General features: G+C 37.1%; 1 protein-coding gene across 1 annotated transcript in view; it reads right to left on the bottom strand.

Annotated features, from left to right (window-relative positions):
- Positions 1-25690, bottom strand: part of CEP89 (centrosomal protein 89) — a 162380-nt gene that overhangs the window by 27699 nt on the left and 108991 nt on the right. The window contains exon 18 of the mRNA XM_036752388.1: positions 1735-1904. Coding sequence (XP_036608283.1) covers positions 1735-1904 — 170 coding nt within the window. The remainder of the gene's footprint in view (positions 1-1734; positions 1905-25690) is intronic.

The raw sequence follows: 25690 nt of genomic DNA, 5'->3' as shown, positions 1-25690 counted from the left end.
AATGAAAAATAGATTACATGTTAAGATGTGTCTACAGAAGATAAGTCTAATAAATGAAAATTTTTGTCTTCTATCGGACATAAAACATGAAGATATTTCTCTTTTAGGGCCACTTATTTCTACCTCTGACAGCTTAAGAATCTCTGGCTGGTTAGTACTTCACTAAATGAGGTGAATTTGGGGGGCACAGGGAGTTTAATTGATGTTCATCTGGGGCAGGCCAGAAAGTTCTTCTTTGGCTCCATGACCACAGAGCACATCCCAAGGTTCGGTCAGCTGCTGCATAAGTACACACAACTGCTGGTCTTTATGGGAACCAAGTAAGAATCTATTCTTGAAGAGTACTCTCTCTTCCGAATTCCTGGAGTACTTTGGATATGCTGCCTTGTACTGTGAGTTGTCTCTTCATGTGTATATCCTATCTCCCCGACTAGACTGACTGTGATTCCTCTGAGGGCAGTCAGACACCTTTGTATTCCCTGGGCCCAGAATGTAATAGTGAATGTGTTCAAATAGCTGATGATGAAGAAAAGAAACATGGATATATCAGCAGAAATCTAATCTACTCCTAGAAAGATGACTCAAGGCATGTGCCCCTTTGATAACAGGTTAAGGTCAACTGTCTTTGACGCCGGAGTTTATGACACTTCTAGGTTGCTTAATTATCAGATTCCCAATGAAATCACCCTATGAATAGGGGCGGGTAGATTATTAAAAGCAACTCAGAAGTTTCCATCCTGACACCATATAGTTGCTGCACAAAGACAAAGATTTAAGTATAAGTTTTTTATTCAGTTAATTAAAAAACACTTTTTGATAATTTCCAGAAACTTGAAAAGATCATGCTGATTGGGAAAGTATCGACTGTTTAGTCAGAGTCCAGAGTACTATATATCCTGTACAGGAGAGCAGTTATCACAGATGCAAATCGATTTGTTCTCCGGTCTTAAGTCCCCATAAATTTACAAATAATTATTTTACAATGGGAAGTATGATTTGCAAAATGATTGCTCAATTACCTCTCTCAGAGTTACTGTTCGGTGGCAAGAGAAATGTGCCATTAAAGCTTAAAGCAGAGGGAAGATCCCTTCAAGTAATCATTTCTATTTACAAAGCATGTCCAGGATTGACTATCAAAACTTATCCAGGGCTGCTTCTGAACAGTTTTTGTTTTCCATTTATGCCTGGGTTTCTGACAATCTACATTGGTAGTTGACGTAATACCTTGGCAATGTCAATTTCCTAAAACAAAAATGGATCAGACTAACCCTGGTCAGAAAAACTTGTTAATCCAAATTCTTTTACTTCTCACATGTCTGGAAATTCAGAGGAAGTGGCTACACCAGGTTTCAGGAGAAAAGGTTATTATACTAACAGCATTTTCCAGTAATCTCCTGACATACTATCCCTTCCAAATGTGTGACCTGGATTTTTCTCCATATCAAATTACCGTTTTTCTTCTCTATTTGAAGCACTTTACCATATTTTAAAGAACTGCCCTTTCTCAGCTGCTCCCTTAAAGGACTGAATTACCTTGGGAGATGAGGGAGGGAGGTCAGGGAGGAGGAAAGCGAGCAGAGGTTTCTCAGCAGACACAGCCCTAAGAAACCACTGAAGCTGCCAGATGGGAGGCCCCTGGCAAGCAGAGGCTGCAGCAGCTGTGCCAATGCTGACCTTCCTCCCTGCCTCCCAGGCACACTTACTCAGCTCATCCAAAAGGAGGACTGACTCTACCTTTTCTGTTGTAGCACTTCTTCCAGAGCCTCCTGCTTATCTTGCAGCAGCTGCTGAAGGTGCTTCATCTCTCGCTGGTACTGATCAATCTTCCCGGCAAAGTCTTCCTCTTGCTTGGTCACTATGTGATTGAAGTTTCTCAATTTCACAGCGACTTTCTTTTTACATACCTGGGGAAGTGAATGGCCATGGGGAGAGTGAGTTTGATAGCATGGAGGATCATTCCTAAAGTAGACAGCTTCATGGTTTTCTTCAGTGATGACTTTTTATCTATAGCTCATCCATGCCTGGTATCAAGACTCAATTAGGTAGGTTTACGTTTCTCTAATATTGATTAGAATGGCTTTTAGGTAAGTTACTTGAAGCATGTATATAGGTATGTATGTATGTATGTGTGTGTGTGTGTGTATATATATATATACACACACACACACACATACACATACACAAATATATATATACACATGTATATGTATGTGTATGTGTATGTGTATGTGTATATGTATATGTATATATATGTTCTCCTCCCCAGAAGATAAACTTGATATGATACGAGTAATGTAAAAAAAAATGCTTGCTTTTTATCAACAGTCTAATCTGAATATAAACCTGACCCAGAAAGGAAGGGATAAAATGTACTACATATTCATAGCTATATAAAATGTAGCTATACATTTTATATTATAATTATACTGTTATATTATATATTCTATCATTACATATATAATATATATGGAATCTCACTTTCATTCATTTTCATAACTAGCATGGGACAAACAATAGAGGAATAGATTTTACTTCAATTTCAAATAAACACTAGCAAGTTCTGGTGTATTTATATCAAGTCTATGAATTATTCTAATCCCTAAATGAAAAAACCTCTTCTGGGAGAAAAAAAAAGAGCTATTTAAAATAGATCACAGGGAAACCTGCTATAAAAGGAAAATTTTTCATAATCTGTCCATATATTAATTTGACATGGTAAAGATGGATTATATATAATATTGTATGACTGTTACTTCAAAGCATGCTTTAATAAAACAAAAAGTATTTACTTTCTAGAAAACAAACAAAATGTAACTTCTATGACATTTCTTAAAAAGAGGGCAAAAGAAGTGGCATAAATTTTATTTCATAAACAAAATCTTAGAAGTGAAGTCAAAAGTATATCTGTCAGTCTTTACTATTTAAATGTGTACTCTACTGATTTCCTTTTACTAGACATGACTTTATGATCCTTTAATCACATTACTCAATGCCCACATAATCAGTTTTTAAAACTTGAAAACGTAATCTTCTCAGAGAAATCTTCAAATACTCTGCCTCTATAAAATTCAACTGTGCATTCAAAGCTCATATTACAGAGGGTAGGTGGGGAATATAATTTTAGCATTTTGAACAAATTTGTCAGTTTCCAATGTGACAAAATGTTTTCTATTATTCTTTTCAATGGAAGCAACCATATAGAAATGCGACATAAAGGAAAATAGTGGATTGAAAACCTGAATTTTGCAATGAAGCAGGAAGATATTCCAGGCAATGCATTTCACAGCAATTACTATGAAGCTAAGGTGGTAAAATCACTCTGCCTACAGTTCTCTCTTATAATTCTACCTGAGACATGCTGGGAAGAATGTTGCTGTCTCTCTGGCTTATGGCTCAATTACATCATTTCATACAAATTAAAAGCTCTCCCAGAAGGCTAATTTCCAGTTACATTCCTAACTGGAGGTCTGCCTTTACACTTGGCCCCAACAGATCAGGAAATGCATCTAAAATAATGTCAGAATTCTATGATGACAACCTTCAGCCCTGGAAATTTAACTACAAAGCTAGGGAAAGAAAGTTTGGAAAAAGTCTGCAAAAATCATCAATTCCTCACTCTCTTAGACAGTAACAAATTCTACTTCCTTAATATTTTAAAATATCATTTTTACCAAATAGCAGATTCAAATCTATGAGTTGCCTTATTTGCATAATACACATTCTATGTTTCACTGGGGTGAGGGTGAGGATGAGGGGGGAGAGGAGAGATTGACAGAAAGAGAAGGTCACTTATTTTATTTTTGGCTGCCAAGGTCAGCAGCAGTATACAGATATATTCAAATTATCCTTTGAAGACCTTAGAAAACATTTTGAGAATGGGTGTAGGTCCTGATAGACAGAATGTATATTCTGTCTGAGGACCAGCCTAATTCAGTCAAGAGAAATTCATCACAAGGCTTACTTTTTTCAGCCACAGGAACTCCTAGTGGAAGGCAAGTTCCCTTCGGGAAAAGGCTGTTTTCATTTTTGTCTTTGCATACTCACTGCCTGGCACATAATGGGCACTTAATAAATGCTTGTTGACTTGAATTCAACTCTAAAAGGTGAAGTTATAGAGAAGATAAAATCTGCTTGAAAGGAGGAAATATTCACATTAACAAAACTACAGATCCCTGAAGCAGGAAAGTTCTGTAGCGTATTAATATAGGGTCACTTTCTTTTCGACATGCAGAGACTTATTTTGTCTTTTTTTTTTCTTAAATATTTACCAGATGTTAAACTTCTTGAAAATGTAGACCGTATCTTCCTTATCACTGTAGCTTCCTAAGAGTCAAGTAACTGCACCAAAAGAGCTTGATCTCAAGGGTGTGGTTACTCCTTCCAATGATGCCCATCAAAACCTATTCACAATTTTCTTAGCCTGTTTAATTCTTATCCATGTCCCCCCCCATAAATCCACTGGGCTTTCCTAACATTTTCTTGATATTATGTAGATACAAATGGATCATTCTCACTGTTATAAGCCCCCATCTTTTTTTTAAAAGATGACACTAAAGTGAACCCCTCTTTGTTTTAGATTTTGTGCTAGATATCATCCCACAATAGTGACAAATATCTTTGAGCAAATGTCTCTCTGATTTTTGCCTTGTTTGATATTAATAATCAGAAGGTTGTCTAATCAGTAGTAAAGTTACCTCTACTGTTAATATCTTTCATGAAATCGTTCCTGATTTTGACACATGCATAGGAGGTCCCTTTTTGGAGGACAGCCTTTTAACACTCCTCATTCTCTTACACATTCAACTGGTTGTCAAGTCTTGTCAATTTTACTTCTATAACATCTTTCGTTTCCTTTTTTTCTTCTCTACTAACATGGCTACCCTTTTATTTCACTCTCTCACTACCTCTCACTTAGGCTATTGCAATAGCCTTTTTGTTTTGTTTTGTTTTGGAGGGGGGAAGGCAGGACAATTGGAGTTAAGTGACTTGCCCAAGGTCACACAGCTAGTGTGTCAAGTATCTGAGGCTGGATTTGAACTCAGGTCCTCCTGACTCCAGGGCCAGTGCTCTACTTAGTGTGCCGCCTAGCTTCCCCTGCAATAGCCTTTTTTTAAAATTATTTTTAGTTCCAAATTCTTTCTCTCCCTTCATCCCCTCCCCTATCCAGCGAGAAGCCAAGAAACAGGATACCCATTATACATATGAAGTCAAGCAAAATATATTTCCACACTAGCCATATTGCAAGAAAAAAGAAGAAAAATATAGAAGATGAAAAAAATCCTTCAATCTGAACCCAGAGCTCATCAGTTCTCTATCAAGAGGTGGATAGCATTTTTCATCACAAGTCCTTTACAACTGTCAAGGATAATTGTATTGATCAGGGTGGCTAAGTTTTTCACAATTCATTGTCACAATCCCTTTACAACTATTCATCTGTCTTCTCAGGTTTTTCTGAAACTACTCCCTTCATCATTTCTTATAGCACAATAGTATTCCATTACAATTATGTAATCACAACTTGTTCAGCCATTCTCCAATTGAGGTGCATCTCCTCAGTTTTTAATTCTTTGCCACCATCAAAAGAGCTGCTATAAATATTTTTGTACATACAGGTACCTTTCTTTGATCTCTTTAGGTACAGACCGAGTAGCAGTATTGCTGGGTCAAAGTCTTACTATAGCCTTTTGGGCATAGTTCCGAATTGTTCTCCAAAATGACTGGACCAGTTCACAGCTTCACAAACAGTGTATTAGTGTACCCATTTTCCCACACTAGGCATTTGTCATTCTATTCTGTCATGCTAGTCAATCTGATGGGTGTGAGGTGGTACCTCAGAATAGTTTTAATTTGAATTTTTCTAATGAGTGATTTAGAGCATTTTTATATGACTACTGATAACTTTGATTTCTTCTTCTGAAAATTGCCTGTTCATATCTTTGACCATTTATCAACTGAAGAATGGTTCATAGTTTTATAAACTTGATTAAGTTCCCTATATATTTGAGAAATAAGACCTTTCTCTAAGAAATTCGCTATAAAAATGTTTTCCCAGTTTCCTGCTCTCCTTTTAATTTTAGCTGCACTAGTTTTGCTGCAATAGCCTTCTAATTTGGGGTCTGCTACCTTACTTCCCTTCATGTTCTCTTTGGTCTAGTCAAACTGGTCTCCTTGCTTCGCTCACACATAATATTATGTGTCATGTCTCTATGCACAGGTTGTCCCCCACGCTTAAATTCCCTTTTATCTTTCAAGATACTCAGATATCATCTTCTACATGAAGCCTTTCCTGATTCAGAATACTTTCCCCTCAATCAATCTAAGAACATGTACTTACTATCATGTGCCAGACACTATTCTAATTGCTACAAAGACAAACATGAAAATCCCTGCCTTTAAGGAAGTTATAGTCTAACAGAGGAAATAATATGCATGTATATAGGTATGTACAAAACATATACAAGCAGATGCAAGGCAAGCTGGGGTGAGGTAGAAGGTCCTATTAGGTGGGGAGAGGAGAGAAGACCAGGAAAATCTTCATGCAAAAGGTAGGCTTGCAATGGATCTTGAAGGAAATCAGGGTTTCCAAGGGGAAAGAAGAGAATCTTAGGCATGGGGGACAATTAATGCGAAGGCAAGGAAATGGGAGATGGAATGTCATGTATGAAGAATTGCAAGTCAGTTTGGCTGGACCAAGGTGAGGAGTGATATGTAAGAAGGCTGAAAAAGAAGGATGGGGACAGATTAGGAAGAGCTGTAAATGCCAAACAGAAGAGGTTATATTTTAACAGTAGTGAAAAGGGAGCCACTGGAGCTTCTTGATCAGGAGAGTCACGTGGTCAGAATTATGCTTTAGGAAAGTACATTTTGAAGTCATATGTAAGATGGACTGAAATGGGAAGAAACTTGAGGCAGAGAGTCCAAAGAGAAGGCTACTGCTAGTACAGAGAGGTGAGAGGTGATAAGGGCCTGAACTAGGATGATAGCTATTTGAGTTGAGAGAAGTGGCACAGATGGAAACAAGATTGAGCAACTGATTGGATGTGCGAGGTGAGGGACAGTAAGGAGTTGCAGATGCCACCAAGAAAATTAATCAGAGTGACTGGAAAGGATGGTGTTTCCCTTGACAGAAACAGAGAAGGCACAAAGAGGATTGGGTTTACAGGGAAAGATAATGAATTGTGTTTAAAAGCTCTTTTGAACCTTTAAAAAAAAGGCTTTAATGGTCTTTTCTTCCTTCTGGGAATAATTTCACTCCCCACTCCCCCCCTAAAAACTTTCTTTTGTAACAAATCAGCATAATTAAGCAAAGCAAATCCATACAGTGACCATGTCCAAAAATTTGCTTCATTCTGCATCCCTAGTCCATCACCTCAAGGTGGTGGGAGGAGGTAAGCATGGATCAACCTCAATCCTCTGGAGTTGTGTCTCGTTGTTGCATTGGTTGTTGTTTTCTTTACTGTTGTAGCCATGCCATAAGCCATGCATAGTGGTCTCCTGGTTCTTCTGCTCATTTCACTCTGCATCAGTTCATATAGTCTTACCAGGTTTCTTTGAATCCTTCCCTTTTGTCATTTCTTATATACAAAGACAGAAGAAAAGGACCTACATAACCAAACAATATTTATAGTTGCACTTTTTTGTTATAATAAAGAACTAGAAAAGAAGGAAGGACCTATCAGTTGGGAAATAGTTGAGCTGGTTACATAGAATACGAATGTGATTGTGTGTAATGGTTTTGCTACGTCAAAGAAGCACAGTTTAGTGAATTTGGGGGTACAATTCATATTACTCCTACGTATGTCTTGTTAGTTGGGCTTTCAGATGCTTTATATATTCTATAGTTATTTTTAATATAACTTTTCCTTTTATCTATTCCTGAGGATCTATTCTGTGGGCCTATATCCTGCTACTTTGCTGACGTTATTGATTCACTTCATTGGACTGTAATCTTTAGGGTTCTTGAAGTAGACCATTACATCACTCAAAAATGCAATAATTGTTTCCTTTTACTTATGCTTATCCCATTAATTTGTTTTTCTTTTCATTGCTATACCAACATTTCTAGTACTTTATTAAAAAATATGGAGGCAATGGAATTCTTGCTTTATCCTGAATCTTAATGGAAGGACCTCTAGCTTTTTGACACTACAGATAATGCTCGCTCTTGGCTTTAAATTTATATTATTTTTCACACTGAGGGAAGGTCTATTTATTCCTACATATTTTAGAAGTGGGTATTCTATTTAATCAAAACCTTTTTCTGCATCTATTGATACAATACAATTTTTATTGTTTTTGTTAGTATTATGCTCTACTCTATTGTCTAATATGGCCTATCATTATGGTTCATAGTTTTCATTATATTGAATGAAACATACATTGCTGGTATGAATCTAACATATTCATAGGGCTAAATCTTTTTAGCACATGGCTATAGCCTCTTTGCTAACATTTTATTTAATATTTTTGTATTCTTGTTCATTAAGGATATTGGTCTATAGTCTTCTCTGATCTTTCTCTCCCTGGCTCAGGTATCAAGATCATATTTGTATCATAGAAAGAATTTGGCAGGATCTCTTCTTTGCCTATTTTTTTCCCAAGAAGTTGGTATGATGCTGGAATTACTTGTTCTTTGAATATCTGATAGAATTCTCTTGTAAATATATCACTCCTAAGTATGAATAATTTAAGGCTTCAGAGGCCTCTAGAGTGTCTCTGGTCCACTGGCAGGCTTCTAGCTTATTTATTCAAGCCAGATTTTCTAGAAGAACCTCTTTCCCAGTACCTTCTGTATCTTTTTGTGCAGTCCTGGGCTGGAAGGAAGTGACTTCTGACTTCTTGATCATTACTCAATTGTAGTCTAGTGTTCTTTTTGACAGTTATCCCTTCCACATCAAGGAGTTAAGAGCAGCACTCCTGATCTGGAAAATCTGCATAAATTTTTTGGCGCTCCCTTTACTTTTGCATTCTTTTCACAAACTTTAACTTTTAAAAAGAAATTGAGTATATTTATGATATTAAAGGATGAAACATGTTGATATTATATAATACTATACATACATTTTATACATTTCTGAGTTTCTAAACTTCTTCTGTGTTGTCTGTTGGCCTTTGTGTGTTATCATTTGTGACTTCTGCAAAACTCCTCCAAAATTCCCACTTACAGTAATTTCTTATGCCAACCTGCGATATAGCAAAACCATGATGGGGAAAGCCACAATGCGGAAGGGATAACTGTAGACCTTGACTGGCCTCTGTAACCATTCACACAGCCATCGTAACTAGAAATACCCCTTGTTTTACAGAAGAGGAAAATCAAGTTGGAAGAGTTGAAAAAGGCCCTATTCAGAGCCATACAGTTGGCAAATCTGAGACTTGAACACAGGTTCCTGTCTTCCTAGTCTTTTCCCTATACCATTACCAAACCACACAGGAATTTTTAAAGTACTGAAATTTTTTACATTCCCTACAAGGACAAGCATGCAGTAAGAGAGGGTCAAAAGTGTTTATCCTGAGACATACAAGGGTGAAATGAAAAATCTGTGATGTTTTCACATTGCAAGCCACACTCATGCCATGCCATATTCCACTGCAAGAATCCACTGAAATTGTATCTCAGGAAATAATGTTTTTTGAGGCCTTTCAAAGGTAGGCAGGATGTAGCCAGATCTCAATTCTTGGAGAGATTAAGACCTCCACACAGCTACTTGTGAAATTTTCCTAATGCATAGGTCTGACTGTAGCTCAAGAAGTTACAGCGATTCCCTATAATCAGTAGGACAAAATATAGACTATTTTGTTTGACATTTTAAGCCCTTTACAACCTGGCCCCAACCTAACTTTCTAGCCTTGGGATCAATTAATCAATCAATCAATCAATTTATCAAGCAACTACTATGTTTCAGGCACTGAATTAGGCACTGGAGCTACAAATACACATTTTTCCACTTCCTGAAATCTAAAGTCCAGTCAAACTAGGCTTCTTACTGTTCCTCACATCTCCATCTTATTTCCATTGACTCTGCACTGGTTGTCCCCTAATGCCTAGAGTGCACTCCTTCCTGACCTTCTTAGGTTCCCTTGTTTCCTTCAAAACTTAGCACTAATACTACCTTTTATGTGAAGTCTCTCCTGATTCTAGTCATCTTGCCCCACCCATTTATATCTACATCATCTCCCTTAATAGAATGTAAGCTCCTTGAGCTCAGGTGCTGTTCAATTTTTTTGTCTTTCTATTTTTCACACCCTGCACACTGAGCAGGTGCACATTGATTGATATAGATATGCCTCCATTTAGGCTACTCCGATTTACTCCAATTTAGTATAAGGCAGCTGAGGGCTCAGTTTAGTTACTGTGTATTTCAAAAGCTTTAAGTTCAAATTAAGAATATTAATGGAAAAAAAGAATGAAATTCAAATATTAGAACTTCTTAGCTGCTCATCACCAGTGAGTCATTTGTACCCTCTCCCTCCCATAACAGACACCAGAGAGAAGAGGGATCTGGCTCTGTAGTCACAGGACCTGGTTTCAAAACCCACCTCTGATGTTTACTAGCTGTGTGATACTGGGCAAATCCCTTAAACTTCGGGGGCTTCAGTTTCCTCATTTGTTGAAATGAGGAAGTTGCACCAGATGAACTCTAAGGTATTTTCCAGCTTTGAATCTATGACCCTATGACTAGACTCAATTATATCTTTAAGTGTCTTCCTGGCTTAGAATGCCATAAAAAAAGGTACAGTTCAATCTAGCGTCAAATCCTGAAAAGGAACTGAGGATTTATTGTGAATTATCATATGTGCTATTGCAGCCAAAAAGCACAATAAAAGTTGGCCATTAACTAGATGACCTTTTAAAAAAATAAAATAGCACCATTCCCCTGTCATTGCATAAAATTCATGGTCCCTTTGTACCTGTTTCAGAAGCTGCAGGTGTGGCCATTGCAGACAGACAAACATCAGAGAAATGGGGAAGAGCAACTAGGAAGATTCAGGAGACAAAGAAACAATCAAATATGAACACTAAAAATGCTAGGACTCAGACTTCAAAGACAAAGACTGAGAGGGGGAAAGAACCAGTGTCTCTAAAATTATCAAGGGTGTATATATATATATATATATAAAATATAGACTATGAGAGCTAGAAGGGCTCTTAGTGATCAAGTTTAATGTCTCAGTTTTATACAGAAGCAAAGACAGGCTTAAGTGGATGCATGACCTTGGAAAAGTCAATGAGTAGCAGAATCAGACCAGGTAGTGCTCAAACTCAGGTCTCTTAATTCCTAAACTACTTTTACTTCATTTCCTAAAATACTAGAACAAAGCCTTACCTTGAAGCTCGAAAGAAATAATTTTAGAGCAAATAAGAAATACTAATTTGTACAAGCAGACTTACAGACCTCATCCAAAGAAGTGGTTCAGACTGAGAGTATGAGTAAATTCAAGAAAGATTTAGATAGTAAGTTATTACGAAAAAGTAGAAATTTTTGGTCCCTATCTCTACCCAAATCTTTATTTTTTAAAAAAAAATTTTTTTGGGGGGGTGGCAACCAGGGTTAAGTGAACTATACCAGGGTTGCATAGCTAGTAAGAGTCTGAGGTTGGGTTTGAACTCAGAATGTCTTAAGTCCAGGGCCAGCACTCCATCCACCATGCCACCTACCTGCCCCTGATGTCATTAAGTCCAAACGTTTCCTCTCACAAAACACAGGATCACAGGATGATAGAGCTAATCCAACCCACATCAACTGCTGTCAATGTTCAGAGACATCATGGCATAGGGACAGAACACTGGACTTTGATTTTGAAATATCTGAGTTCAACTCCTTCCTCAGACACTTACTCTATCATGGTGGGAAAAGTATTCAATCTCCTTCAGAATCTGTTTCGGAGAGGTTTAAGGGGTCGCGGGGATCAGAAAAAAAAACAGATTTTCTCCATCTTGTTACTCAAATGACCTGAAAGTTCATGTCCCCTTGCATTTAAATAATATTTATTAAGTATAACTTATGTTATTTGAGATAGCCAGCAACCATTCCTACTCAGATCCACAAAGTTTTGGCTCTTTGCAATCAAAGTAAAGATAATAATTGAGACAAAAGCCTGGATAATTAGGGTGAAAAAAATTTTGACCATATTTCCAGAGTCTGTTAGCACAATCCCTTCATCCCATGTCAGATAGTACCTACATGGCGGCTGTCATTCCTATTTTTTTTGTTTTGTTTTTTTTGGCAGGGCAATTGGGGTTAAGTAACTTGCCCAAGGTCACACAGCTAGTATATGTGTCAAGTGTTTGAAGTAGGATTTGAACTCAGGTCTTCCTGACTCCAGGGCCGGTGCTTTATTCACTGCGCCACCTAGCTGCCCCAATATCATTCCTATTTTTAAAAACATTTCTTATGTAGAACTTTCTATAACTTATCTGGAAGCTGCTCCATTGACTTAACAATGATTGTTGCTATGCCAAATGGGATTTTGTTTTGTTTTTTTAAATTTGAACTCTCTCACTCATCTGATTTCATTTGACTATAGTCATGCCCTGGGAGTTGCTTCAACAAAGTCTAACCACCTTATTAAGCAAAGATTGAAAGACTATGCCTATCCTGGGATGGACATGTGATCTAGTTAGTTGTGATCTAATGTGCAAAGAATAAACAGGAAACTATTATATTCCCATATATTGGAAGTTGAAAGTAATAGTAATAAAAGCAACAACAAAATAAAAACAGTAAGAATTGTTATAGACCTACAGTTTAAGCAATAATTTTTGGTGCCCAAGTCACTGAAAATACAATTTTTATGCTGAAGAAAATTTTCAGTATATATATATATATATATATATATATATATATATATAAATAAAATTATATATGTCCATCAATATCTTATACCATTTACCAAGATAAGGTCAAAATGGATACGTAATCTAAATATAAAAGGAGACATTACAAGAAAATTTGAGGAATGTGGAACACATCATCTATCAGACTCATGGATAGGTGAACAATTTATAAATAAACAAGAGATACAGAACATTGTGAGATGTAAAATGTATAATTTTGATTACATTAAATTTAAAAGGCTTTGTATAAATAAAACCAATGTATCCAAGATCAAAAGGAAAGCAGAAAACTGGGGGAAAAAAACTTTTACAGACAGTTCCTCAGATAAAGGTCTCAGCTCAAATGTGTAAAGAACTCTGTCAAATCTGTAAGAATGCAAGTCATTCCCCAATTGAAAAATGACCAAAGGATATGAACACGCAGCTTTCCGATGCAGAAATCAAAACAATTCATAGTCATGTGAAAAAATGCTCAAAATCATTATTGATTAGAGAAATGCAAATTAGAACAACCTTGAGACACCATTTTACACCTATCAGATTAGCTAAAATGACAGAAGGGGAAAGTGACAAATGTTGGAGGGGATGTGGAAAAATTGGGATCTTAACTCAGTGTCGGTGGATCTGAGAGTTGATCCAACCATTTTGTAGAGCGATCTGGAACTATGCCCAAAGTGTTATTAAACTGCCTGTGCCCTTTGACCCAGCAGTACCGCTATTAGGTCTGTTTCCCAAGATGTTTGGGAAAAAGGAAATGAAGATTTATAGCAGCTCTCTTTGTGGTGTCAAAGAACTGGAAACTGTGGAGATGTCCATCAACTGGGAAACAGATAAACTAATTGTGGAATATATTCGTGATGGAATATTATTCTATAAGAAACGATGAGCTTGATGATTTTAGAAAAACATAGAAAGACTTGCACAAGACAATGAAGAGTGAAATGAGCAGAACCACAAGAACGTTGTATACAGTAATAGCAATATTGTTTTAAGGACAATTTGAATGACTAAGTCATTCTGACTATTATAAATACCCAAATTAACTGCAAAGGTTCTATGAAGGAAGATGATGTTTGCATCCAGAGAAAGAACTGACAGATACATATACATACACACATACATATTTATGTCTAATGGTAGCCATCTCTAGGGTGAGGGAGGGGAGAGGAGAAAAAAAAGAAAGTAACATGATAACCCCCTTGTGTATTTAAAAGGAATAGCAAGTTGTATATAATAGATCTGCTATTTCAGGTACAACTCTTTTTTTTTTCTGTTCCCCTTTGTTATGGACGTACTTGTTTTATTTCTTAAGTTCAGAATAAAAAAAAATTTTAAAGCATATAAGAAAACAAAAAAATTAGAAAAAATAATTATGAATATCATATAATTATATATTTATGATTCATTTTAGTATGTAAAAGTAAAATTCAAGAAACTGTTTAAAAATTAAGTAAACAATCTTGCACCACAAGAAAGTCAGTTCCTAATATAGGTGTGCCAATTGTCTTTAAAAAGAAACAAGAGAAATGCTACTTAAAAGTACTTTTTCCCAAACCTGCCCAGATTAGATAGACCCTGCGGTATGTGTTTAAAGCAGAGGAGCGTGTTGATTTCCTTGGCTGTATTTTTTTGTACCTGTACCCTTAACTACTCCCAATGACATCACCAAAGTAAGGTCTTCCTTATCACCTACCTGAAAGACGGCAAAAGCACCCTACCATGGTTTCCCACCTTCACACTCTCCTTGCTTCAATTCATCTTTCATAAAAGTACTAGAATAATCACCCTTATGCATAAACCTGTCACTTCTCTACTGAAAACAAAACAAAAAACTTAAGGGCTCCTCATTGTCTACTTAGTGATAGCCAGCATTTGTATAGTGATCAACATTTGCAAAGTGATTTATAAAGATGATCTCCATGGATCTTCACAACAACTCTGAGAGGGAGGCACTATTATTATTCCCATTTGATAGATGAGTGACTTGCCCAGGATCACAGAGCTATGAAGTGTCCGAGGCCAGGTCTGACTCCATGTCCAGCAAGCTATCCACTGCACCACCTCGCTTTTCTCAGGCATTTAAGCCCTTTACCATCTGATGTCACTCTGTTTTTCAAAGCCTTTATATATTCTCTGCAACATATCCTATGCTCTAGCCAAACAAAAGTCCAATTCTACTCACAAAATACGAGCTGAAGTTTCCCATCTCCATGCTTTTGTTCATATTGTTCCCTGGAAATATCCTTCCAGTCTTTGCTTGAATTCATCCCCATACTTTAAATCCCTATAAAAATGGCATCTCCTCTGAAGATTTCCCTGATTCCCCTAAGTTAATTACTATTTTCTTCCATTATACTTTATTTTGAAACTCTCTGATGTATAATGTAATTTTAGTTTGTGTACTCTAGTACACTGTGTATCAGTTTTTATTTGACTGTAAATTCCATGAATGCCTATCTTATCTAAACTCTTTATCTCCCCTAGTGCCTGGCTTTTATTTGTTGCTCCTGGGTGTTTCAGTTGTATCTGACTCTTTGACCCCATTTGGGGCCTTCTTGGCAAAGATCCTGTAGTAGTTTGCCATTTCCTTCTCCAGCTCATTTTACCAATGAGGAAACTGAGGCAAAAAGGGTTAAGGGACTTCCTCACGGTCACAAGTGAGTTAAGTATCTGAGGCCAGATTTTAACTCAGGTCTTCCTTTCTCCAGGCCCAGTGCTCAACTCACTGTGCCACCTAGCTGCCCTGGCTCATAAAAGGGCTTTAACAAATGCTTTTTTAGTAAATGGATAAACATTAAGTTAGTACACAGTTTACAAGATTTTTCTCCCAGCTCTAGAGTTTTGAAAAAGACTAGGCCAGGTAAATTTCCTACAAATGACCACAGCTTTGGAAAACATCATTCCTTTCATATGAGGATAATAAGTGTTTGAGTAGAGTGAGAAGGGTAGTTTTGTGATTCTGTTTTCCTTCACAAGTAATTCCAGGACCTTGTTGATTAAGAAACCCACTCCTCATTCTTCTATTCAATTCAATAAACATTACATACAGTATTATCTTCCAGGGAGTCCATCTGAATGATACATTTTCAACATTCATACATCTCAAAAGTAGGAGACAGAGCAGAGCTCTTTAATTCTATCTCTCTAAACTAAGGAAGGAATATTTCTTAGACAAGGGTTCTTAATCTATGAATCCCTAAGGGGTAGGAGGAAAGATTTCAGAGAGTCCATTAATTTGAATGAGAAACAAAATTACATCTTTATTTTTATGAACTTCTAAATGAAATATATCATTTCCTTCAATTATTTAAATGTATTATTCTGAGAAGGAGTCCAACGTAGGCTTCACTAGATTGACAAAGAGTCTATGTCATTAAAAAGGTTAAGAATGACTGTTCTATAATATGCCCAACAAGTAGTCATGCAGACTTATTTTGAAAACCTCTGTCTAGTAGGGAGAATTCTACTATTGTGTGTGGTACCATTTTTGTACAGCTCTAGTTGTTAGGAAATGTTTCCTTATATCAAGCTAAAATGTGCTAAAACTTCCATCTATCTTTTCAGGTTCTGTCCCTTAAGGTTAAGCCAAGCAAATATGGCTTCCCCATGGCAGCCCCTGAAACATTTGATGATGATGACTATATACCTATCTTTAACTTCAACTTTCTCCAACCGTTTTGATTCTTTCAATCACTCCTCATATAACATGGCCTTCAAGTCCTTTACCACCTAGGTCTCCCTTCCTTTGGACACTCTCCATTTCTGAAAATCCTTCCTAAAATCTGGTATCCAGATTCTTTATGGATTAAGAGAATACACTTATGAACAGGAACCAGAGATTTTGAAATTTCAGTGTCTGCAGTAGCCCACCATTTGCACAGATAAAAGGCTTTTGTGTTCTAACATGGTTTTCCAGGATGGAAGAATTTTACAATTTACAAGATTTACAAGAATTTTATAAACTCCATTTATTGTACTACTTATTAAGTGCTTCCCTGGTGATCTACTAAAGTCTTGCAATGCCTTTCTCCCTCAAGGAAATGCTTACCTAATCAGCCAGCAATATGGCCTTTTATGTCTTGTTTTGGATATCTACACACACAACTCATTTTTATAAGGATAAAGGGCTCAGACAGCAATAATCAATGAAAATACTTAGTAAAGCATAAAGTATTATATAAACACACAAATTATTACTTACGCAATGTAAACTGAGATAATAAGGAAGTAATAGCTTAGGAGGTAATAAAGATTGTCTTTATTGAAGGTTTTCTACTAGGGATTGGATAACCTTTGGCTGAGGATACTATGGGAGAAGGATTGTAAATTAGGTAAGGGGCTAGACTAAATAAGCTCTGAGGTCTCTTCCAACTCTAAGTTTACATGATTTTCAGGTTCCTTGGGTGTGAGGACTAGACTGCATCTTATTTCATCTTTGTACAGAACAGTGCTCCATAATAAAAACAAATAATATAGCAACAATTCACATTTATTTTTTTCCTGTATATATTTTATTTAAATATTTTAGTTTTCAACATTGATTTCCCCAAGATTTTGAGTTAAAATTTTCTCCCCATTTCTACCCTCCTCCCATTGCAAGATGGCATATATTCTGTTTGCCTCATTCTCCAGTCAGCCTTCCCCTCTTTCACCCCATTCCCCCCTCCATCCCTTTTCCCCTTACTTTCTTGTAGGGCAGGATAGATTTCTATGCCTCATTCCCTATATATCTTGTTTCCCAGCTGCATGAAAAATTTCTTTAAAATTTTTAAGCATCTGCTTTTAAAACTTTGAGTTCCAAATTCTCTCCCCTCTTCCCTTCCCACCCCCCCCCACAGGAAGCCAAGCAATTCAACACAGATCACCCATGTTTCATTATGCAAAACACTTCCACAATGCTCATGTTCTGAAAGGCTAACTATATTTCCTTCCATCCTATCCTGTCCCCCTTTATTCAATTTTCTCCCTTGACCCTGTCCCTTTTCAAATGTGTTTGCTTTTGATTACCTCCCTCCCTTCTATCATCCCCCTTTTTTATCCCCTTCCTCTTACTTTCTTGTGGAGTAAGATACCCAATTGAGCGTGTATGTTATTCCCTCCTCAAGCTGAATCCTATGAGAGTAAGATTCGCTCATTCCCCCTCACCTGCCCCCTCTTCCCTTCCAACAGAACTGCTTTTTCTTGCCACTTTTATGTGAGATAATTTACCCTATTCTATCTCTCCCTTTCTCCCTCTTTCAATATATTCCTCTCTCACCCCTTAAATTTATTTCATTTTTTTAGATATCATCCTTTCATATTCAACTCACCCTGTATATCCGTCTCTATTCCCTTCAACTCACCTCATGCTGAGAAAGGTCCCCTGAATTACACAGATCATCTTTCCATGCAGGAATGTAAACAAAACACTTCAACTTTAGTAAGTCCCTTATGAATTCTCTTTCCTGTTTACCTTTTTATGCTTCTCTTGATTCTTGTATTTGCAAGTCAAATTTTCTATTCAGCTCTGGTCTTTTCATTGAGAAAGCTTGAAAGTCCTCTATTTTATTGAAAATCTATATTTTGCCTTGTTGCATTATACTCAGTTTTGCTGAGTAGGTGATCCTTGGTTTTAATCCTAGCTCCTTTCACCTCCAGAGTATCATATTCCAAGCCCTTTGATCCCTTAATGTAGAAGCTGCTAGATCTTGTGTTATTCTGACTGTGTTTGCACAATATTCAAATTGTTTCTTTCTGGCTCCTTGCAGTATTTTCTCCTTGATCTGGAAACTCTGGAATTTGATGACAATATTCCTAGGAGTTTTCTTTTGGGGATCTTTTTCAAGAGGTGATGGGTGGATTCTTTCAATTTCTATTTTACCCTCTGTTTCTAGAATATCAGGGCAGTTTTCCTTGATAATTTCTTGAAAGATGATTATCTAGGCTCTTTTATTTTGATCATGGCTTTCAGGTAGTCCAATAATTTTTAAATTATCTCTCCTGGATCTATTTTCCAGGTCATTGGGTTTTCCAATGAGATAGTTCACATTGTCTTCCATTTTTTCATTTCTTTGGGTCTGTTTTATAATATCTTGATTTCTCATCAAGTCACTAGATTCCATTTGCTCCAATCTAATTTTTAAGGTGGTCTTTTGGACCTCCTTTTCCATTTGGCTAATTCTGCATTTCAAGGCATTCTTCTCCTCATTGGCTTTTTGGAGCTCTTTTGCCATTTGGGTTAGTCTATTCTTTAAGGTGTTATTTTCTTCAGTATTTTTTGGGGTCTCCTTTAGCAAGTCATTGACTTGTTTTTCATGGTTTTCTTGCATCACAGTTTCTCTTCCCAATTTTTCCTCTACTTCTCTTACTTGCTTTTCCAAATGCTTTTTGAGCTCTTCCATGGCCTGAGCCCAATTCATATCTTTCTTGGAGGATTTTGATGTAGGCTCTCTGACTTTGTTGACTTCTCCTGGCTGTATGATTTGATCTTCTTTGTCACCAAAAAAGGAATCTAGAGTTTGAGTTTGAGTCTGACTTCACTTTCGCTGGCTGTTCATGTTCCCAGCCAACTACTTGACCCTTGAGCTTTTTGTCAGGATATGACTGCTTTAGAGTAGAGAGTACTTTGTCCCAAGCTTTAGGGTCCAAGCACTGCTGTTTTCAGAGCTACTTCTACTCCACCGTGACCCTAGGCTCTGTCACAGCAGCGCTCCTCCTCCCCCAAGAACCGCCAACCAGGACCACAATTCTTTGTGCCCACAAAGTGCTCCTTGCATTCCTGCTCTGACTTGCTGTTAGATTCCTCCCACTGTGTGAGCCAGGGACTCGGGGACTCACTGACACTGGCACTCAGGAGGAGCTTCCTGCTGCTGCTACGGCCACTGCTGCACCACTTCCTCCACCCCCAGAGTTGGCTTCCTGACCTCTCTGAACTCAATCCCGCAGTTTGCCCCTAATCTGCTCTTTGGCGTTCATGGGTTGAAAAGTCTGGTAACTGCCACAGCTCACTGTTTCATGGCCCCAAAGCCTATTCTAGCTGGCTGACCCTGGGTCTGGTCTGTCCTGGCACCACCCACGCTGGGCTGCCCTCTGCTCTCAGCACCATGCGATAGACCCTTCCCAGTGACCATCCAAGCTCTCCTGGGCTGGAGATTCGTTTCCCTCTGCTATTTCAGGGGTTCTGCAGCTCTAGAATGTGTCCATAGCCATTTTTCACAGGTGTTTGGAGGGATCTGGCGGGGAGCTTAAGCAATTCCCTGCTTTCCTGCCACCATCTTGGCTCCACCCCTCAACAATTCACGTTTATATAACAACAACAACAACAATAATAGCTAACACCGATAACACTTTAAGGTTAACAAAGCACTTTCTTCACAATAATCCTATGAGGCCAGCAGAGCAGGTATTATTATCCTTTTTATTAAAGGAGGAATCTGAAACTCTGAGAGTTCATGTGATTTGCCCACGATTTCACAGCCAGCAAGTGTATGAGAAATGATTCAAGCCCAGGTTTCCTAACTCCAAGACCAGCTCTCTATCCACTAAGCTGCACTGCCTCTTCCATACAATATGCACAATAAATGAACTGAACAAAAATTTAAGTGAGCATTTATTTTAGCAGAATGAAGATTAATGGTGTAAAGTGCTTTAAAGCTTGCAAAACACTTTATTATAACCTCATGTGAGCATCGTGACAACTCTGGGAGGTAGTAGTATTCCATGTAGTTTTCTAATTATTGCATGCATTTTAGGTTGGAAGACTATAGCTGAGGTTTTTTTTAACATTTTTTAAAGCTGAGAATAGTTGCCCAATGCAGTAGAAAGAATACGAATTCATGGACCTGGGTTCAAATCCCAGCTCTGCTATCTGTGTGGTGTTGGAGAAGACATTTAACCAGAAATTCAGTTTCTTCATTGGGTAAAATGAAGGGGCTGGTTGACTTCTAGATTACCACTATGGTCCTTTCCAGCACCGACTCTGTCATCTTATAAGGCTATACTTACAAGATCCTTTGCTTCCATTTTCCATTGCTGCTCCTTATCTCTACTAACCCTCCCAACTAAATAAAAATGACCTGAACTTCAGAATCAGCACCAGAAAAGAAGCAATTCTATAGGGAGTTACAGAAATTAAGTTTCATAAAAACAGTAGCCTGCCATATATTCATTCACAACAAAACTATTTTAATAGAGATTATGGGAGATTAATGGGACTTTACTACAAAACTAAAAAAAAAAAACAAAGTAAACCTAAGTTCTTTTGCCCTAATGTTTCAAAAATTTGAGTTAGGTTTTTCAGTCAAAATGGTGAAAAGGACTGACTGCCAGTTGTACTGAAGGTGAACATCAGACCTGGAGTTTTCAGTGTAGGGAACTCTAGGTAAGGCATATTATCTCCCCATGCAGACGAGGGCTACAGGCACTAAGAAGTAAAGTGACTTGCCAAAGGTCACGTACGCTGAGGTCAATTCTCTATCTACATGCCATGCTGCCCCTCCATCTGTCTCTTAAAAGGGATACCCCTCCAGACATCACAATGGTGAAGAACAAAGAGGTGCAAACAGGGTACAAGTGCTATTATCCCTATTTTAGAGATTAACTGACTTGCTTGGGCACACAGGTAATAACAGGTAAAGGCAAGACTTGGAACCATATTCTTGGATGAAAAATCCATCATTCTTTTCACTAAGAATTCTCTCCATGAGGAAACTCAGGTTCTGGGAGGTGTCCATGGCCACATATCTTGGTTTTCAGCACAGCTCTCTATCCACTATGTCTACCAGCCGTTATAAACAATCTTCCTCTGATCTTCACAGGATATTTCACACTGGAACATTAGCAACTTGACAAAGCATGTTTCCTTAATACAGTATTCTTCTAGTTGGAAATGAGAGGGAATGTCAATAGAGATGTTAATTTCTACTCGAAATAGTACACCCTGCATTTAGCTAGTTTTTGAAGTCATGCTTACAAACGAGCCAGCCAAATAGCTTATATGGTGTTCCCCGTAACTGCCATTATGCCTCCCACCCTTGTGTAGGTGGTGGAGCAGATATAGCGCTGAGCTTGGAGTCAGGAAGTTCCAAGTTCAAATTTGGCTTCAGTTTCTTACTAGCTGTGTGACCCTGGGCAAGTCAATGTACTTCTGTTTGCCTCAGTTTCCTCAAGTATAAAGTGGGGATAATAACAGCATCTATCACAAAAGAGTTGTTGTGAAGATCAAATGAGATAACATTTGTAAAGTACTTAGCACCGTGCCCGGCATGCTTGTTTCCTTCCTTCTTTCCTTCACATTGGACAGAGTGAGTGCTGGACATATAAGTCAGGCAGACCTCAGTTTGAACCTGCCTCAGTATGATCCTGGGCAAGTCATTTTAGCCCTTTCTCAGATTCAACTTTCTTATTTGTAAAATGAGGGGCTGGGAAAGTTGGATTTAATGATTACTAAGGCCCTTTCCAGCTCTAAATCTATTATCTTATCAGCTAGTTTCTTCATATAAGCCTTATTATAATTTAAATGACTATGTGACTTAGTTGTCCATTCAACTGGTCATCCGACTAAAATCCAATACGGAAGTTTCTACTGAATTCACTGACTACTTTGAAATGATTAGTTGATGCATGACCAGGTACTTATAGGTTTTAAATTTTAATTTTTTTCAATTAACAAGCATTTACTTTCTCTCCCTTTCACCTCTCTCCTACCACGGTAAAAAACAAAAATCTTTATAACATAGATATGTATATACATATATCAATATCATAACAAATTCCAACACTCAATAACTTACTGAGTTGACCCAGGGGCAAATCCTCTATTTTGATTAAGCAAAGATTGGTCCTCTTATAAAAAAGAGAACAAAACCAAAAGCATTTGGTCCATTATTCTGACTGCCATAGAATACTTATTAGTAAAGGAGAGGCATCTAATTCCTTGATATAGGTATGTAATTTCTCTCAAAAACCACTAATATCTAATATAAACCAGAGACTGCTTCCATTATCTATTTGTTGATTTGTCAGAGCATACTAAAAATTAAAATAATAAAATAATTAAATCTGCAGGATCTTTTCTGCTATTAAATAAGTGCTACACTAAAGATCACAGTATTAACCTTCCTTGTATTTGCTTTGTTTACTCCTTAGATGTACTATTCTCCCAAAGCAGTAAATTAATTGCTAGCATAGCTTTTTTATTTTTGAAATTTCTTTGTTTTCCTCAAATAGTAGCCAAAAAAATTTTTAAAAGCTCAACTCCATAAACAATTGAGAAAAATAACCAATTAGTTGTGAAGTCTAGTACACACAATGTGCCCTTTGGTTATTTGTAAAGACCTTGTAAGTTAACTTTAAGAACAGGGTACTAACATTGCCTACTGTATTTACAATACTATTAATTTTGTTGTTTTGTTCGCTTCATGGTTTCTAAATCTTGAGGACCTTTGGCTAATATCAGTTGCTTTAATTAGTCAACTACACACTAATGATTTTGATAAATTCCCTTGACTAGTAGGTCAAATCTGGTTTTCTTTGAAGGGCAAAAAACTCAATTTTTCCAATCTGTTTTATGCATCTATTAGTACAGGATATCACAGTGTTTGATACTAAACAGTGTGAGCTCAAACTAGGGACAGACAATCTAAGTAAGGTGAATTTTTTTCTTCTAAGTAAACTGAAAGTTTAAATCAAACAGTGAGAGGTAAAAGGAGTCAATGTAAAAACTCCTTTACCATTCAGAAAGGGCCATCAAAGTATTCATTGCTAAAAATGAAATATTTCCAACCCAAAGATCCTTTTTATTTCTAAGATGATAGGAACTCAAGATTCTGTTATGAACATTTTATAGTGCTGAATTCGCAGAAATATAATTTGGGGGCATATTTTCCCTCCCTTTCCCTAAATGTGTTGGTGAAATAGTTTTTAAAGACACCAAAAAAAAAAACCACCTGTAAGCTGTACAATATTCATGAAATGAGCAGCAATTTTCATAGCCCATAGGCTCTTAGCTATATTTCTTCATTTCTGTCTTTGTATCCCTAGCACCTAGCAGGGTGCTTGGGCACATAATAAGTTCTTAATAAACATTTGATTGATTCAAGAAAAAGACTTCAAGAAAAAAGAGGCTGGTATAAGCTCCTGTCTAGCTCTAATATAGTCCACCAACATTTTGAAAACAGACTTATTCTGTATACTGGATCAGCATTAATGTAGTATAATAAATTAGAGTATAAGTTATACAAATTCATCTCTAAGGACTCAAAAAAAATTGCTAATCTCATAAAAAGGATAAGAAAGAGGATCATAGATTCTCAGAGCTGGAAGGGTCTGTGCTCTACAGAATCCATCCAGTGAATCCCCTAGCTGAACAAGAATCCTTTTTTACCAATAGTCAACAACTGATCATTTTACCTTTGCTTGAAGGCCTCAAGTAAAAGGGGGTGCTACTTTTTGGAAATGTTTTAATTGTTAGAAAGTTTTTCCAGTGATTTCAGAAAAACCTGGACTTACATGAACTGCTGCAAAGTGGAGTAAGCAGAACCATACTCAGTAACAGCAATACTGTACAATGATCAACTGTGAATTACTTAGCTATTTTCAGCAATACAATGATTCAAGGTAATTCTAAAGGACTCATGATGAAAAATATTATCTACCTCCATTGAAAGAAGTGATGGAGTCTGCAGATCAAACCATACTATTTTTTACTTTATTTTTTCATGGTTTTTTTTTTTGGTCTGTGTTTTCTTTCACAACATGACTAATATGGAAATATATGTTTTGCATGATGCACATGTATAACCTATATCAAATTGTTCACCGTTTCAGGGAGAGGGGACGGAAGAAAAGGAGGAAGAAAACTTGAAATTCAAAATTAAAAAAAAACCCAAACATTAAAAACTGTTTTTACTTGTAACTGGGGAAAAAATAAAATATTATTTAAAAAAAAGAGCTTTTTCCTGACACCAAGCTTAAATTTGCCTTTTGTGATTCCTATTCATTGTTCTGTCAAGTAACTGAAAATAGTTATCATGATCTGTCTCATTTTCTGTAGGCTAAAAATTCCTAGTTCCTTCAATCAAATATCATCTGAAGAAGCATATCACTCATCAATGCAAAGTTAGATTAATTTGTGTATTACAGAGGGAGCGTGGTGGCATAGAGGAAAAAGACCTGCAATTAAGTAATAAATTAGATACTTACTATTAAATTTGACCATGGACAAGTCACTTAACATTTCAAAGCCCTTATTTCTTTGTTATTTTTCAGTCTTATCTGACTCTTCATGACCTTATTTGGGGTTTTCCTGGCAAAGACACTGGAGTAGTTTGCCATTTCCTTCTCCAGCTCCTTTTGCAGATGAGAAACTGTGACAAGCGGGCAAAGTGACTTGCAAGCATCATATATCTTAGTAAATGTCTGATGCCAGATTTGAACTCAGGTCTTCCTGACTCCAGGCCCAGCACTCTTATCTAATGTGCTACCTTGCTGCCTCTTATTTCCTTATGGAGGCAACTTAATGTCAAACACACAACCCACAAGCTGCAGATGACCCACAACACTAGTATAGCCTGAACCAGATGAAAATGTAGTTCCTATCTGATTTTAATGTGCTGATGCATTAAAAAAAAAAAGAAACATATAAATACATGTGGTTTTCTAAATCAATGTGCAGCCTGCCAGCAATCCTTATGTACAGCTTAGTGGCTCCCATTTCTGAGTTTGACATCACTGGTGTAGGAGAAAGAGTGCTGGACTTGGAGAGTGAAGATATGAGTTCAAATCCTGACTCTACTGACACCATCTGTGTAATTTTGGACAAATTACTTAACATCTCTATAGAATGAAGCCATTGGTCTAGATGAACTCTAAAAG

Source organism: Trichosurus vulpecula, chromosome 3 (assembly GCF_011100635.1).
Source record: "Trichosurus vulpecula isolate mTriVul1 chromosome 3, mTriVul1.pri, whole genome shotgun sequence".
Taxonomy (NCBI): Eukaryota; Metazoa; Chordata; class Mammalia; order Diprotodontia; family Phalangeridae; genus Trichosurus; species Trichosurus vulpecula.
Note: the sequence above shows the minus strand (reverse complement) of the source record. Positions and strands in the feature narration are given on the sequence as shown.